The 16,138-nt window shown below is 46.2% G+C and overlaps 1 protein-coding gene across 1 annotated transcript in view; it reads right to left on the reverse strand.

Annotated features, from left to right (window-relative positions):
* Window positions 1-498: 498 nt before the first annotated feature.
* Window positions 499-16,138, reverse strand: part of ttc27 (tetratricopeptide repeat domain 27) — a 45,747-nt gene continuing 30,107 nt past the window's right edge. The window contains exons 11-20 of the mRNA XM_076166422.1: window positions 15,688-15,783; window positions 12,651-12,773; window positions 9,740-9,967; window positions 9,529-9,627; window positions 8,984-9,036; window positions 8,712-8,877; window positions 4,944-5,141; window positions 4,424-4,535; window positions 2,025-2,125; window positions 499-1,157 (exon numbers count right to left, since the gene is read on the reverse strand). Of these exons, the coding sequence (XP_076022537.1) occupies window positions 1,032-1,157; window positions 2,025-2,125; window positions 4,424-4,535; window positions 4,944-5,141; window positions 8,712-8,877; window positions 8,984-9,036; window positions 9,529-9,627; window positions 9,740-9,967; window positions 12,651-12,773; window positions 15,688-15,783 (1,302 nt within the window). The 3' untranslated portion in view covers window positions 499-1,031. The remainder of the gene's footprint in view (window positions 1,158-2,024; window positions 2,126-4,423; window positions 4,536-4,943; window positions 5,142-8,711; window positions 8,878-8,983; window positions 9,037-9,528; window positions 9,628-9,739; window positions 9,968-12,650; window positions 12,774-15,687; window positions 15,784-16,138) is intronic.

The raw sequence follows: 16,138 nt of genomic DNA on the forward strand, positions 1-16,138 counted from the left end.
ATCAGGGATCCCAAAGTGCTTGAAGGTTAGCAGGGAGATGTTGATGACCTGAGTCTGCCCCCGCGCTGTCCTCACAGAACCAGTGAGTCATTTCTGAATGTCCTTGAAGGCACCATGCAAGTTTCTCTGCAAATGTTCAGTGAACTGAGATAAACTGAAACTCGGTAGGAAGTACAAAATGTGAAGATTTTATGGGCTACAAATGAACTTTCAGACTATAAAACAGATTAGAAATCAGAAAGATTACTTCAGGCCTGTGATGGGAACACAGACAGATGTGTGTGAGTCTCTCTCACTCACCAAACAGAAGGATATTAGACTGGACGTGGCTATAAATCTTTTGTACTATTTTCTCGAAATTGATGCTAATCTACTTTCCCTCAACCCTGGAATGAAGGCAAATTTCATGAGCCTGTTCACTTTTCATTTAATGCGACAGAAAATGAGGATGATTTTGCTTATTAAGAATAGTAATAAAAACAGGAAACGAGCATCAAAGACTGTCAACTTTTTAATAGTTGACACCTTGAGTTCAATGTATACATCTGAAATTGATATCAAGTATAAAAACAATTGTATAGTTGCTCCTCTGGCTTTACATTTCTGGGCTGTATTCAAACCTGTCGTTCGTTCAATTGTTTTCTTTGATTGGATTTGTGTTCACACCATAACATTATGGAGGAACAACCACATGTTCACTTCATTTACTTTGGTATTTATAAGCCTAGATATCTGTAAACTTTTTTTTAAGTCCAGGAAGTGAGTTGTATCGTGTTATCAATCGATTGCATTCGGTGGAGCGATTGCAATCGGGTCGAGACCGGCCAGGCGGTCTCGCTCTGGTTGATGTGGTCGAGACCCGATTGCGTTTGCGAAGGGTTCACAGATATACAAGCAAACCGACCTGGGGAGGTGAACACTACAGGTTTCGGAATAAGGGTTCCAAACGAGCTACAGTAGGTCTGAACACAGCCCAACTCTCAGACGAAATGCTCAGCGTGAGAAGATCATGATTTGTTTTATTAAGGCAATCACTGTGATTGGCTACGCAGCTTCTCGCCCAACTCTTGCAGCTCGATGATTAGTTGCTCCAATGTGGAGACGACGTTCTGGAGCTCGGTGTGGATCTGACCTGTGGCCATGTCGGTGTGCATTTGCTGGAAGGGAAAAATGCAAAGAGGAAGGGTTAAAAAATGTCCTTTCTAATACAAAAATAGTTTATATCTTTTGTGTAAATAAAATCTTTTTGAGTAAAGATGAAGAAGGTGAGACATTTTGTATGAATGTCATTTGATGTACAGGGATATTTAAAGCATGGGATTCTATTGTTTTAGGGAGTTAAGCCCTGACAGCATCTTTTACATTGTCATGCATGTCTAGTCCGAGGGTGATCTACTGACGCAACCCCAAAGGAATTCCTGACTGTGTATCACGCAGCAAGAAGCAGCTACGTCCACAAACACGTAAATCTCCACGTCCTCCATTCATCTCTGCTCAGTGACGCTCATGGAACAAGTTCAGCCTCATAATTTAAAGCTGTTGTGTTCTGGATCAGGTCGTGCGTCAGCCCGGCTTCGCCTTCTTTAAGCTTTCAAACTCCCTGCTGCCACGGTTGCTGATGCCGATAACTCCTTTGTTTTGCCATTCTGGGGGATAATTCAGGCTAGATTTTCCTTTTCATGAAATACTCAGCAGACATCTAGTGCTCGTGTTGTCAGCTGTGTTAGCAATAAAACAAACAGACTGAAACAGCTGAAACTCACATTTATGTCTTGAGCTAATGTTTTAGTTTCAATAGGTTCAACCCTGACGATAATTGCACTTTTAAGGGTGATGACAACATTTTTATTACACTAATATGATCTATGTGTCACTCTTTATTTTGTAATGGGCCTAAGAATCCTGGAGGCAGTAAATCTAAGCATTTTCTTGCAGGTCGCCTTTGGTTCGTACAACCATAAGCCATATCTGGAAAGTGTGAAGCAGTGAGCGGCGGGCTGAGGGCCGTTTCTGGTGGATCGTACCTTTGCTTTGGTGGCCAGACTCCTCAGGCTGAGGCGGGTGGAGGAGAGCATCTGAATAGCTTCTTTAGGATTGCTCTTCGTCTTGCTGCAGCTGATGGTGACTGAAAGAGAGAAGAAGGCGGCGGCCGCTTCGTCATTTTCATGGTCATACAGAGCAAAGACTTGCATGTACTGTAACTGAGGCTGTACACCAATTCATCTGTACTCTCCATTTATCTTGGTTAAAAAAGACTAGGATGTAAATTGGGTCGGTCAGCTTTATACTGTTACATGTCAGGAAAAGTCAATAAATCACTAAAATCTTTATATATGGGGCACCACACGTTTGAGATACAGTCACTACTGCTTAAACACAGACAATAGGTAAGGTGACGCCTGAAGCCAGAATATTGATGGAGCATATCGCAGCAGTGTTACCCTCCTCCATCTCACTGTCTAACAGGACAGCTTTTATCTTCTTTCTGCACGCTGTGAGTGGAAAAACATCAGCGCTTCCTCTGGCTTTTGGCGCCGGCAGTGCAGCTCTTCTCTACCTTAGCTGCGATTGCAAAGGTCAACCTGCTGTGATTTATGACGACAGCGGCTCCCCTCCTGCTCGGCTTTATCTGCTCTTTTTGCCTTCTTTTGGCCGGAGTCTTGTCATTCCTGCAGATGCGGCGTCAACGCCCACTGTGGCACAGAGTGGGATTGGGGGGAAACAGGGTGGAGGCACCGGCACAATTGCATCTGCACACTGGGGCTTTGCAATGGGGGTTTGATGAAACGCTAATACACTGAAACTGAACCAATCCGTATTCAATATATTCAAGATCTGTGAAGCCGATGCTACATTTTCACACACCAAAAGCCTCACAAATGAAATGTAGTCCTCCCACAAAACTTCTGTGGCCACAAAACTTCTCAAACAACATCTAAAAATCATGTACCGCATAGGGGAAATGATTGCCTTGTTGCTGGGTGACACAAGAAGCTCAGATTAAACAGATTTAAAGATTAGAAGCTCATTTAATATTTATCTGGGGTACACCAACTACCCACAATAACACTTTTTAAATGATTTGTTTAAAAGAAGAGCTGCGATTACAGGAGCCAAAGTGAGTTTGGTGACTATTTCCATATTTCCATTTAAGAGTTAAAGTGGCACCGTCTGATGTAAACCCCTGAAATTCAAAATTGCATCTTTTTGCAACGTTGAGTCATTTTCATTGTTTCGGTTCACCGGTCCATTGGCCCTGGCTGGTGCCTTCATAGATAGCTGCTCCCTGCACAGAATCTCAAACGGGCTCAATGTGCGCCCAGCATGAAATGGGTTGAGACAAACCAAATGAGCGGTCGCTGAAGTGAGTGGAACATCGATCAAGCCAAAGAACTTTCAAGCGTTTTCTCTTTGGACTTTGGACCAAAACCCGGAGCCGAAATGAAAGCGAGTGTCGCCGTTGGATTCAACAAGCATAATGAACTCCTGTGGGATGCACGCGGTGCTCCGTATCTGCTAGAGAGCGTAAGTGATGCAAGAGTTTGCCAACGCGGCGGTGGCGGTATGTGATAACAGACCAAGAGGAGCCTCTGGGATATCTGGGTGTGTTTGTGTATCGTGTTCATTTTCAGTAAAAACAAAGATCTTAAACACGCCATGAGAGAGAGAGAGAGAGAGAGAGAGAGAGGTAGAGCTAAAGAGAGAGAGTAACTGGCCAATCGATTCACACAGCAAACAATGGCCACATTGCTATTCTAGTCATGTTAGCTCATGTCTGCTCCGCTGATGTTTAATTCAACGTTTTTTTTGTGTTCTGCTGTAATGAAACCGTGTGGAAATTTCGAAGATTAACAAGCTCCAATCAGGCTTCAGGACACATCGTTGCCTTCTCCTCCCACTTTCCATCCCTCCATCCCCCCTCCACCCTATACCTGAGAAGCCGGGGATAAAAGGCGTATCCTCAAGGGAGCACGCACAGCGATCTAACTATTGGAACGCGGCACTGCTTGTATGTGCGGATTTTGTCCTTGGGGGTAGAACAATGGGAAAGCTGACAGCCTTTAAGAAAACAACAAAGGGCTCATCCTCTGGGGAGCATGGCTGTGCAAATGTAAACTCGACAGCAATCTGCCATTGGATTTCTGTGTGTGCGCGCAGAGGGAAACTGGAACTGATGGGTGATGCTAGAAGGTGCACAAGGATGTTAGAAATGATCCTCAGAGGAACATAAACATCAACAACTTCAATTCCAACTCCAATGCCATACCAATTACGTGAGAGCTAAGAGTGTATTTACATTCATCCTCATTTCTTCCCTTATTAACCTGAATACTAATCCACCTGGTGTTGGGTCGATGCTTGTTAACCCCGTAGAATCATCTGGAAAAAATAACAGGGATAAGACGTATGCCCGTGCTCTCACCTTGGCCCATCTTTAAGGCTTTACTAATCACTTCCTTGAAGAGCTCACGGTCCGTCTCCCAGCCTCCCGCCTGGACCTCACAGTGATGGGCTTTGGACAGAAACTGCAGCGCCTGGAAACCACAGGAAACCTCGTCATTACTTCAGAAGTCAAACTGGGTGACGGCGGCTTGGTAGATGACAAATTGCGCGGCATTTCAGCCATCGTGGCCACGGAGGGGGCGAGGTCACGTGTCACGCTTTGGTCAGGGCTAAAGAGCTTATTAACGTAAAAACAAATTATTTCCTATGACATTTAGATGTGAAGCCCCATCAGTCATCTTACATGGGGAAATATGAGAGCTTTCAATTAATCTGCTCCAGAATTGTTCGTGTTGATCCAGATCTGTTATTGTTGAACCTCTAAACAGCCATTAAGAGGGACCTGAGTTCATTATGAGATACATCGACACAGCACAGTGACATGGCCAGAACGTTTGGAACAATGTTGAGAAAGAGGGATGACTGTCAATTGCCCAAACCTTTTCGTTGTCCTCTGGGTCGGTGCCTTGTCCATCACCGTAGAGACGGGCGTACTGCCGCCATATCTCCGAGTCGCTGCTGTGCCGGGAACTGGCCCGGCCCAGGAGCTCTTTGAGGAAGGTGTGGAGCGATGCGGCCGGCTCCCCGCTTTTCGTCGCGAGGTTTGCGACGACCACCCTCACCAGGATCTGCAAGATCTGCGGTGGGAAAGAGAACACTGCTCAGGACTTTGACAACTATAGTACATGTACATGCTATGAGCGGGTTACATTTGTTCAAAGGTATCCACACTAAAACAACTCCAATATTCTATTTCCACAGTATCGATTCGAAGTTTGCAAGTCTGTCACCGTGACAACTAATACGCAATTAGTTCACATCCTCTTCTCTGCCAGTAAACAACAATGACTGTAGCTTGTGGACAAAGTGAAAAGGTCAATGGAAATCTCACTCTGCACATCACAAAACTAATGAACAGAAGTTAGGACAGAAAATAAGCGGCTTTATGTGAAATGTGGTCTTAATTCTTACCATAATACCTGTGGCGTGAGATTGCAAATTACCTCCACCGTGCTCTCACTGGTTTATGGTAATTATGCCAATGTGCCACAATTAACTACTAATGATGCACTTATATTTAAAGAGGACGTCAGCACTAAATCCCCCGGGGAAGGAAGCCGTTGGGTTGTTCTCTCAGAGGTGAGATGAAACGTGTCGCACATCTGGCCACGTTGTTTTAAAGCCATATCAAAGACTAAAGACGTACTTTGATATGAACTATAAATGCACTCCCCAATGAGTTCTTTGGTAGATTTTTTTTTTTTTAAACCAAAACGACACAACGAGACTCTAACTGGCAACACGGGGCGAGACTGTTAGCCGGGTTAAGGGTTAAGAATCGGCTTATTTAGGTTAGACAGGAATGTAATCAATGGAGGGTCCCTTAAAGTAGAGTAACACAAGCGAGTGTGTGAGGTCTGCAACTGAGACAATGTACAGGGAGGGTAAAGGGGAGGATAGATCCACTCATTTGTCTCCGCGCGTCGGCTCGCCACTCTCTTTGCACAGCCTCCTCCTCTCTTTCTGCCTCATCTCTCCCTTTCTCCCTTTATAGCCCAGATTCCAGCTGAGATCTGCTATCTGTAAGTTCTCCACCTCCCACCAGTGACTAATGAACCATCTGTCAAGCTTCTTTGGTGTGCGCGACTGGGAGGCCTTTCACCGCCGCGACGATTAAGATAAATCAACCGGGCAGCGGCGGAGCGGTGAAAATCTACGGCTTCGCGTTCCGACAAACCTAGAAGATGCAGTGATAGAAAGCTGACGGGCCATATGTCCTGCGTCTACTGTTGTGTACACTGGCGCTGGTGCGTAAACCACTGGGGCTGATGTAGCTCATCAATGAACGCTCACTCAGTCAACAGCATGCAGGAGGGCCTCCCAGTCGCTCATGTGAGTCATTTCAGCTTTGAGAGTCTCTAATGTCAATCTATTTGATGTGACATTTCCTGTTTTGGAGAGTGGATAGGGAAGCAAACTCTATAAATAGGACTTTGTTTGATGTCTCTCCCCGTGCTGTCCATCAACCTGGTGAGAAGTGACATATTCAGGTGGAAAGCGACGGGACGACTTAGTCTGCCGGATCCGGTTCGAGTGTGAAATTAAGCGCAAAAAAGTAATATCCTCCCTATTGAGACGGGTGAAAGCAGATCATATGAGCGACAGGCTTGAAAGGCTCTGAAGTCTTATTTTAGATCACAACAATGGAGGAGAGGAAAACTTGTTTTCTGTCTCTCGGGATTCTGTTTGTGTAGTGCCTGGATGTAGTGTGTGTTTATGCGAGGATGCGAGTGTGTGTGGACTGTAGGGGAGGGTTTTTAAATATCTCATCTAACCCCCTGGGGCGTAAAGTACAGCCATGTGACGCTTAGTGTGCTTTGAAATACATCAGCCAGTCAAAGCACCTCTGTCACCAATTCCTCTACACATTCTATAAGAGCGGAATGCCGAGTGGTCCTTCAAGCTCCGGCTCCTTTAACGCCTCTGTGTGACAAAAACAGCTGGCGCACGGAAGGGGAACAATACAGGAATACGAGAGAAGGTTGATGTGATTAAAGTAATTTCATTGATCAATTCAAAAGGGGGGGGAGAGAGAGAGAGAAGAGGGGGGAGCAGACATGTTGATGAACACAATGTGACCGTGATGCGATTATGCCCCCCGCCGCCTGTCACCGACGGTCGGGGCGAACGCGCTTCAAAAAGGTGCGAGACGGGCGTCGGTTAAAAATAGAGCGCTAAAAATGGCCGGGGTCCTTTTGAAATAAAGATGCCGCCCTTTTTTTCAAGGGACATTTTGAGATGAAGTTTTTGGCAGGTTGGTTTCATTAAGGGAGAAGACGGGCAGAGGCGACGGGAAGAGAGGCAATTAGAGCTGCAGCGGGGCGAAGCAGACGTTAAAATAAACCCTCGGCTTCAATCGGAAAGTCGGGCGGTAACACAGAAGAGTAAAGCAGAGAATCTAATCCCCATTAATTTACTCAGCCTGGGTGCTTGTATGGTTACTGCTCATGATTTCCTAAGCAGCAGGGGTGGGGAGAGAGAGCGAACTCGGCCCACAGAAAGCTGGATTCACCCGTGTTGGCTCTCTCTCTGTGTGCCTCTGGTATCCTTTGATATAAACCACACACACACACAAGTGTGTGCCGTGTTCAGTTTACTGACATCACTATAAATAAAAGATCTTTGGAAACATTGACTGTAAAATGTGCAAACGTTGCCGGGAGTAGCTTTAAAATGTCAACATGTGCGTCGGGAAAGCGTGTCAGGACATATTTGTTAAGAGTTTAACGAGGGAAAAGACCTGGAAAGGGAACATTTTAATTAGCTAGACCTGAGGGAACGACCTCTTCGCACTTGTATGCGGGTGAAGAGGCGCGCAGATGTGGAGAAAAAAGGTTTGAGGAGAGCAGAAACTGGGCCCTGGACTTCAGAGTGAAGTCAGGAACGTCACGCTCACGTCCGTGTTCACAACAGGGCCTACAAACGGCAATAAAGTTCCATCATTTCCTCCACCAATAATTACACCGATGCAATGTCACTTTGTGGAGATAGGAGGACTCCTGAAGATTTCGGTGGCGGCGGCTGATCTTAATGGATGCAAGCTGCCCGTGACGTCGCAGGCATAAAGCAACACGCTGGGAGAAAAACTGCCAATATGAGGGCAGAGGAGAGCCGACAGGGAGAGCAGGAAGCGTTCCCACTGGGCTGCAAAATGCATTCTTGAAAGTTAATTGCTCAAAAACTGCATGATTACATTTATTACTGGGCTGAAGTATAGAATTAATAATCCTGAAAATAACACTGCTGGGTGTTTCTGCTTGTTTATTTGGGGCTAATGGCTAATTTTCTATTTGATTGCCTTGGTGTGTTTGCAAAAACTGAGACGCGATTTAGTGAAGCTTCTTTAACCTTTTTTTTTGGTTTTGTTTGTTTCACTTGTGCACACGTGACCAGAGTGAAGATAAATAGGCATTACGGAGCGGAATAAACATTTAGTTTGTCTTTTGATGTCTACAAAGTGTGATCGGAAACCAGGCGACACAAAACCTCTTCAGCTGAGACTTTCTATCCCTCTGCGTCGCCCAAACATTTAACTTGCCATTACAGCTTCAACTCATTATCGCGCAATTAATGATTTACTTTAAACATTTACTCAGCGTGAGCAGAAATATAAGCTTATTCAAATTGGCTGTATATGGTGCTTCTACCTGGACGTCTTTGTAGCTTTCCCTGATATCCATGAGCCGGTGATACGCCTTGATGGCCTCAGCGAACGCCCCGACGTCCATGCACACGATGATGAAGTTCTCCCAGATCTGCCAGTGTTCGTAGTTGCACTTCAGGGCTTCTTGCAGGGTGAGATAAGCCTTGTCCCTGACAGGGGGGAGAACAGAGGGGAAAGAGAAGACAGATCTGAGTTAGCTGCCATCGCTTTTCTGCGTCGTCGTCAGTGTGGAGACGGGCGAACGCGGACACTAACTTCTTTTTGAGGCGAATGTGGGCGGTGGAGAGGTTGGTCCAGGCTTCTGCGTTCTGAAAGAGGGAATAGAAAGAAGGACATGGTAGAGGGGGCATGAATGATGCAGTGAGGATGTAGATAAAGCAGAGGGGACGGAAAAAAACACATTTTAATGTTCATAAGCAATCATTCACTGAGGTTAAAATGGGGGCAGAGCCGGCGGGATGAGCGACTATGGCAGTGAAGACCTCATCATCACGGACAAGTGGATTCTGCTGTGTGTGTTCTTATGTCTTTGTGAGAACCAATTTCAGCTGTAGACCTTTAAAGTGACAGGAAATTTTGCACAGCAGGCAGGCGGCTGTGTGTGTGTGTGTGTGTGTGCGTGTCTTCAATAGAAACTGTTGGGGAATGGGAGTTATAAAGTGAGAGACTGATGATATTGTTACATTCTCCATGCATTGTCTGCTTGTCCATTACATTATGATGTAGCTGCTGACATTTATCTGTGTGTGTGTGTGTGGGTGGGTGGGTGGGTGGGTGGGTGGGTGTGTGTATGTACTTACATCTGGCTCCAGTCCCACACACCTCTGAAAGGCCCTGGCAGCTCCCTCGTATCCCTCCAAGGCCAAGTAGGCACAACCGAGGGAAAACCACACACCGAGCTGCACGAACACACACACAAACACACACGGGCACGAGCCAATACATTACAATGAAACCAAGTGCAAAATGTCACAATTGTCTAAGATGACAGAGCGTGAGCGTGGGTTGTACCTGCATGGCGTTGACGCGGACGGACTCTTCGAAGCACTCGACGCACGACTGGAACTCCTTGTTGCGGAGGTGCAGCAGGGCTTTGGAGCGCATGGCTCTGGCGCTGCGTCGGCCCGACAGCTCCCACGCCCGGTCGTAGTGCTGGTGCTCCTTCAAGATGTCCCCCAGCAGGCAATACAGGCTGGGGGTCTCCTTCTTCTCCAGCTCGCGACGCACAATCTCCTCCGACTGCGGGAAAGGTGGGTGGGCGAGGAAGAGCGGCATAGAGGGAAGGTGGAAGAGGAAAACGGAGGTGTAACACAGGACGATAGTTTGACGGAGTCGCATTAAGCTCGGGGGTTGCGTTACAGTTGATGACCTGTGAACTGTAAAGCGCACTGGTTGCTCCTCACCAAGCTGCTACATGTTTTGGATTGCTCTTAGACAAGTAAAGATATTGTTTGTGAGGTTGGAATAATGAATGCGTGCAGTTTTTTCGCTCTTACACAATCCCTGCCTCTTGATTTAACATGGTGCACCAGTCAAACCACCGCCAGACACCAGAACCCTCGGTTGCGCTGCATGCCTCATGTTGCGTCGCCTCGTCTGGATTTTTGGTTTTCGAATCGAATTTTTTGTTGGTTTATATTAAGGTTGAGGGGAGATATTCTGCCAAACATTGTCTACTTACCAACACACACTACCGCAACCAGCTACAGTATGTCTGCCTGTAGTCCAAGAAAGATTCTTTTCTCGTATTTTATGTACAGAATGTATGAGCTGTAATAACTAACACGTGATTTTGTCTCCATAATATTTTTGCAGCTTGTTTACATTGTTATAATAATATTCAATATCCTTTGCCAGTACAAATGTTAATTTTGTCATTCCGACATACAAAGGTCTGACAAGAGCATAAATTCTTATTCAAAAAAGCAAAGCGGCATTGGACGGAGACCAAACTACTCCAGACAAATGGGCTGCTTTGTTATTTTGTCCTCCGCTGGCTGTGTAACATGGACTGTTGGCAGGGACTCGCACAGCACGTGGTTGAAGATGAGAGGGGAGCGGGACATTTTTATTATTGGCCAAAAGCACCTGGGTAATCAAATTGGAGAGACAAAGCAAGCAGTAATTCAATAACAGAGACCTGGCAGCTTGCAGAAGTCCACTCGGGGTCTGACAGACAGCAGTGAGGCGAGGTGTGCGGGTCAGTAATCAGCCTCCAGACAGACACCGTGTCTGCATATCTGCAGTTAATAAGTGTATTTGTATGCAGACGGTTGGTAGGAGTTCATAGGAGCCACTAAACACACAGCCATCACTTAGCCATGCTGGTATTCCCTCATGAGGCGCCTTTGGGTTCTTATAGCTGAACATCACATGCATTCTATGCTAAATCCATACTGACAGTGTGTGTGTATGAATGTATCAATAAAAATTCAATAAATCTTACAGTTGGAACAATTACAGTCTGAATTGCCGACCCATCAACATTAAATCCCTGACTGATTTGATTAAAGAAGCCACTGAGCCTTTATTTAGGCTGGATTAATATTCCAGGGGGATGTGGGTAATAAAGTATTAGCCATGCATGTAACTACACTCATTTTTCAGATTACAGTTAAGACTGTGCTCCATTTACAACAAGCAGCAGAGATCACCTTTAAAAGCGAGATGTCGATCTGGATACGTGGATGGATCCAAATTGTACGCATTTCAATCACTCAACATGCAAAATGCAAAATGCAAAATCATTCAGATTTCCCCGTAAGACCCATTCAGACAGGATTTATTCCTAAAGTGAACATTTACTTAATTCATCCGCCATGTCAGACAGAAACGTTGTGACTGAGTCGGACTAAATTCATTTCTACTCGCTCGGCTACAATCGAATGCAACAGCCGGGAATGCTGAGAAGATGAGCTGTGACCTCGTGACCCGATGTCTCCGAGCGGCAGCGTCGATGCAAAAGTCTGAGCACATCGGGCTTTCATGAAGTTAGCAGACGTGGCTCAAAGTTTTGGTATCCTTCCACCAAATAAAAAATAAGTTGAAACTGACAGGATTGGTGGATGCACTTATAAATCAAAAGTCAGTGTCAGCCAGCTCGATTAAATATGGAACAAAGAATGGTGGAGGCCAATTACGTTCCACAGTTGGACGTTGCATAAGTGTGTGTGGATGTGGGTTCTCGCCTTGGGTGTGTGAAGTCTCGACATCGTTCAGAACAAGCAAATGCACTGCAGCAGTACACAAAATGGGCGGGGAGATTAAGAGACATTAACAGGGACATCTAACACCGGTTCAAACTCATCTTTGAGCATCCAGTGAGTGAGTGAGTGAGTGGGCTTGTGTGTGGTGACAGCAGCCATATTGAGTGTGAAAAATGAGTTTGTCTCCACGTAGAAGCGCTGGGTATCAAACAGTCCCTCAGGTGGAAGGCAGTGGATGAGCTCCCACGGGGCACAGACCCAAGTGTGTGTGTGTGTGTGTGTGCGTGTGCGTGTGCACGCGTGTGTGTGTGTGCGCGCGCTTGCCCCTAGTTGTTTGGCCGACTGTGCATCTATAGTATTTGAAAGCCAGCGGAGAGAGAGACAAGAGATACTCTCATCCCCAGCAGGCATTTTGTCATCACATTTAAATGGAATGCAGCCATTTTGACACCTGTGCACCTGTCATTTGGACGCACACCTGCTGCCTAATCAGAAATAAGTAGTTGTATAAATGAAGTGTCACAGCTGCTTTGAGTTCAACTGTTTTCACCTGAAGGCAGCCTGGTAAACGCTGCATTTCCCAACACATACAGCGAAGAGTATAGTGCACTTGTTTTGACCTGTGTGTGTGTTTGTGTGATATGCTGCTCTGCGGTCTATTTAGTTGGGTAACAGTGTGAGTTTCTGGCTGTGTGTTTATGTGTGTGTGTGTGTACCTTGCCGTGTTGGCCCAGCCTCTCGTAGCAGATCACTGCATCCTCCCAGAGCTCCAGCTTTTCATAAATGAGCAGAGCTGAGCTGGTGAGGCCGAGGTCTGTCAGCAGGCTGGCGAGCTGTTTCTGTGGAGAGGGAAAAACAATGAGCGCCAGTCCTCCACTCCTCTGCTCTGCCTCTAACCCACACTGATGGCCCCTAACTGGAAGCATTTCGAGGCAGCTCCGAGTTCGTGTTCTGGCCTGAAGTGAAGAGAACACGCTGCGAGTGGTGCCGGGACAGAAAAACGACGCCGTAATCAAACGTGTCAAGAACTTCAGGTGAACACATTCTCAATCGGCGATGGCGACGAATGCAAATTCCCCAGGAATAAATGTCACGTTCAGCTGCCAACTGACACGCTGGAATAAAATGGCAAGTATTGCAGGCACGATGGAGGAGTTGTCAACCCCCTGATAGAAGAGAGCAGAGATATGAGACACGTTCTGTTTGTGCCTTTGTCGCCAACTTTGTCACAGCCAAATGCTCTGCAATAATGAAATGGAAATTAAATTCATTCCTCCGACTCTCCCTTTGAAAATAAAACTATGCATGATGATTACACAATGAAAATCAACTCTGAAGAGACTGGGGGGGGGGGGGAGAGAAAGGGAAATAATCAATCACCCGGAACAAACGACTGCTTTTATGCAATTCTTTTTTAACTTAAGTCAAAGGGGCATTATGGATGTGATGCAGCAGGGAGCAGATTCAGAACGGTTCCTTGATCAATAGCTCATAGTTGCATTTGAAAAGTTGCTGTTTGGTAGTTGGCTGTTAAAATCGGCGTCCCTGAACGCACCAGCAGGGTCTGTTTGAAAACAACACATTAAGTTTGAAGAAAAGGTGAGGAATCCGTCCGCGCTGATCGATGGCAAAGCATGTCCCGCAAAATGAATGAAAACCAACGGCTGCCTAGAGGGAGGAACGCCACACTTACAGCTCGCTTTACGAAATGGTCCACGTTAATGCAAGCGATCTGCGGTTATTGGTCTGAAATGCACAGAATGACCGATATGTTAAGTGTAAGACAGCCTCGGTTGACAGCGACGCCGGCGCCCAGTAAATGTATAATGAAATTGCTCCTCGTGACGGCGGACGCACTGCTGAATGACCTTCAGCGGCGTGCCACATGCGCCGCGTGCCTCCCACTTCTCTTGTGTGCAGAAACACATCACGGTGGATGCTGCAACCCTCCTCTCCCTCGGCCCACATCCCGTCCCCAGGCGGCAATACGGACTCCTCAATTCCAGCTTTATTGCCGTTATCAGTTATTACATGCAGCTCGGGTGATGTCCCCCCCCGCCACCACCAACTGATCTCTCTTTCTTGTTTTCAGCACTCTTCCTCCTCCTTCAATCCCTTGGATGAGTCTTTCACTTATTGCCAATTCAACGTTTTCCATCTTTACGTTTAGCTGCTGGTAGGATCATTAGTGCAGTGTTGTACCGCTCCTGTGAGATGGTGGCGAATTCATTCAAGAGCAATTCATAGAAAACAAGAATTTGCTAAATTAACGGGAGAGAGGCTGTCTAACTGTGCGCCATCTCAAGTGGCACCCTAAAGCAGCGATTTAATGAACAAATGCTTTGCATGTTCCCTTTACTTAAATCTGGCAAGTTGGTTACGGAACAAATTCATATTTACAGAGGCCTGGCGGAAGCTGTGAAGCTTCAGGCGAGAACACCTTCAAAGTCCCGGCAGAGCTGCTGCACTTCTCTTAGAATGCAGATGACACAGTAGAATAAATTATCGCCTCGCAGCCGGCTTCATTTTACACATTTCTGAACAGCCCAAATCACTGGAGACGTTCAGCTTAGACGTGGCGAACGCTACAAATGACCTGACAGAGAGACGTCACCTCTGCACTGTGAGGGGAGGAGATTAAGATGATTAAGACACACAAAACGTCAAACACCTCATCAAGTAGCCGGGAGCGCAAATGCTGCAGCGCTTATTACAGCCATACAATACTGGAGTGACGGACACTGATGATGTAATGATGATGATCACACCTGCTTACCAATAGTGGGGCTGCAACTGTATGATGAGGGAGGTGCTAACATAAATGTGCTGAGAGCTGAGATTCATCCTGATAGAGTGAAGTACAGGTGTGTCACCCCTAAACACTCTGGTTCATCCTCTGGGGACTGGGAACATCAAGGCCAAATTTCCTGGTAATTCAGCAGCGGCAGATGTGGGAATGACTGGAACATTGCAAGCTCAGGATTCGGCAGCTAGTGAGGCAAAGAAGTTCCTACAGCAACACAAACTAAAACATCCATCTACAAAAAGACGCTTTTCCCTTACTGACGCAGAGACAAACACGGCTTACAAAAACAGATTTTTTTTGGCATGTGCACACACTTGGCTACCCAGTTGGACTGTGACACTTTGGCAGCTGATGGGAGACAGGAGTGCACCGCGCTCCTCTCGGCTTAATAATGAGCCCAGGGGCCTCATTTATAAAATATCAGCCTGCTGCCAATATGAGGTGAAATCATACTTGAATCCCACTGAACTGTCAGAGCAACTAACCGTGGCTTCTTACAAAAAAAAAAAAAAAAAAAAAAAAAGCCCCAGAACAACCTCAACCGCATTTTGGGTGAAAGTTACTTTGAATGTGCAGAATGCTGAGCGCAATTGAGTCGTTAAGCTGCCACCTCTCTCTCTCTCTCTCTCTCTCTCTCTTTTTCTCTGGCGACCGGCACATACATTTTCCCCCAAAACTGGTCAGACGAGCACGCAGAGCAAATCAGACACTCTGGATTGGAACAGATGCAGTGGCCGCGCCGGTATGTGGTTTGTGATTATGACGCTGGCCTAAGTGCTGCATCCCCTCTTCAAATTGCATTCCAGCGCTCCTCAGGACTGCAGATGTGAGGAAAGTGCTAGTCACAGCGCACGAGCTCCGGTGGGTTTATAATATGAAAAACATTCTGATTTGAAATGTGGCCTATTTTCGCGTAAGAAACGGAGGAAAACAAAGCGCTCCCGTACCTGGACGGCCCATCTGGGTGGAGCTTGGCTGCAGTAGAAGACTTTGAGGCGCTCGGTCACAGGACAGGTCTTGTCTTCAAAGTGGTCTGCTATTACCTAACAGAGGAAGAGAGCAGATAAATGTCAGCCAGTGCAGAGGAAAGCATTTATAAATTCAATAATACATGACACTGACCATTTGAACCAATAGACAGAGAGAGAATCACTTTTTATACCAACACCAATCTCCTTTTATTTTCCCCGAGTATAAACAGTTTCTGGTTGGACACAGGGGAGCGTTCACAACAACACCGCCTAAACACTGAACGCAACTCTCTAATGAAGCTGCCACAATGGAAATCAGCCATAGTTGGTAAAGATCTCATCTCCTTTAAGATCAGCAAAAACATTCAATAAGCGCAAATATAGGGAATGACTAATTGGGAATGACTCATTTAACTGCGGCTCAGTC

Source organism: Genypterus blacodes, unplaced genomic scaffold, assembly GCF_046128005.1.
Source record: "Genypterus blacodes isolate CSIRO-AG114 ecotype Tasmania unplaced genomic scaffold, CSIRO-AGI_Gbla_v1 ptg000012l_1, whole genome shotgun sequence".
In the NCBI taxonomy this organism is placed as follows: domain Eukaryota; kingdom Metazoa; phylum Chordata; class Actinopteri; order Ophidiiformes; family Ophidiidae; genus Genypterus; species Genypterus blacodes.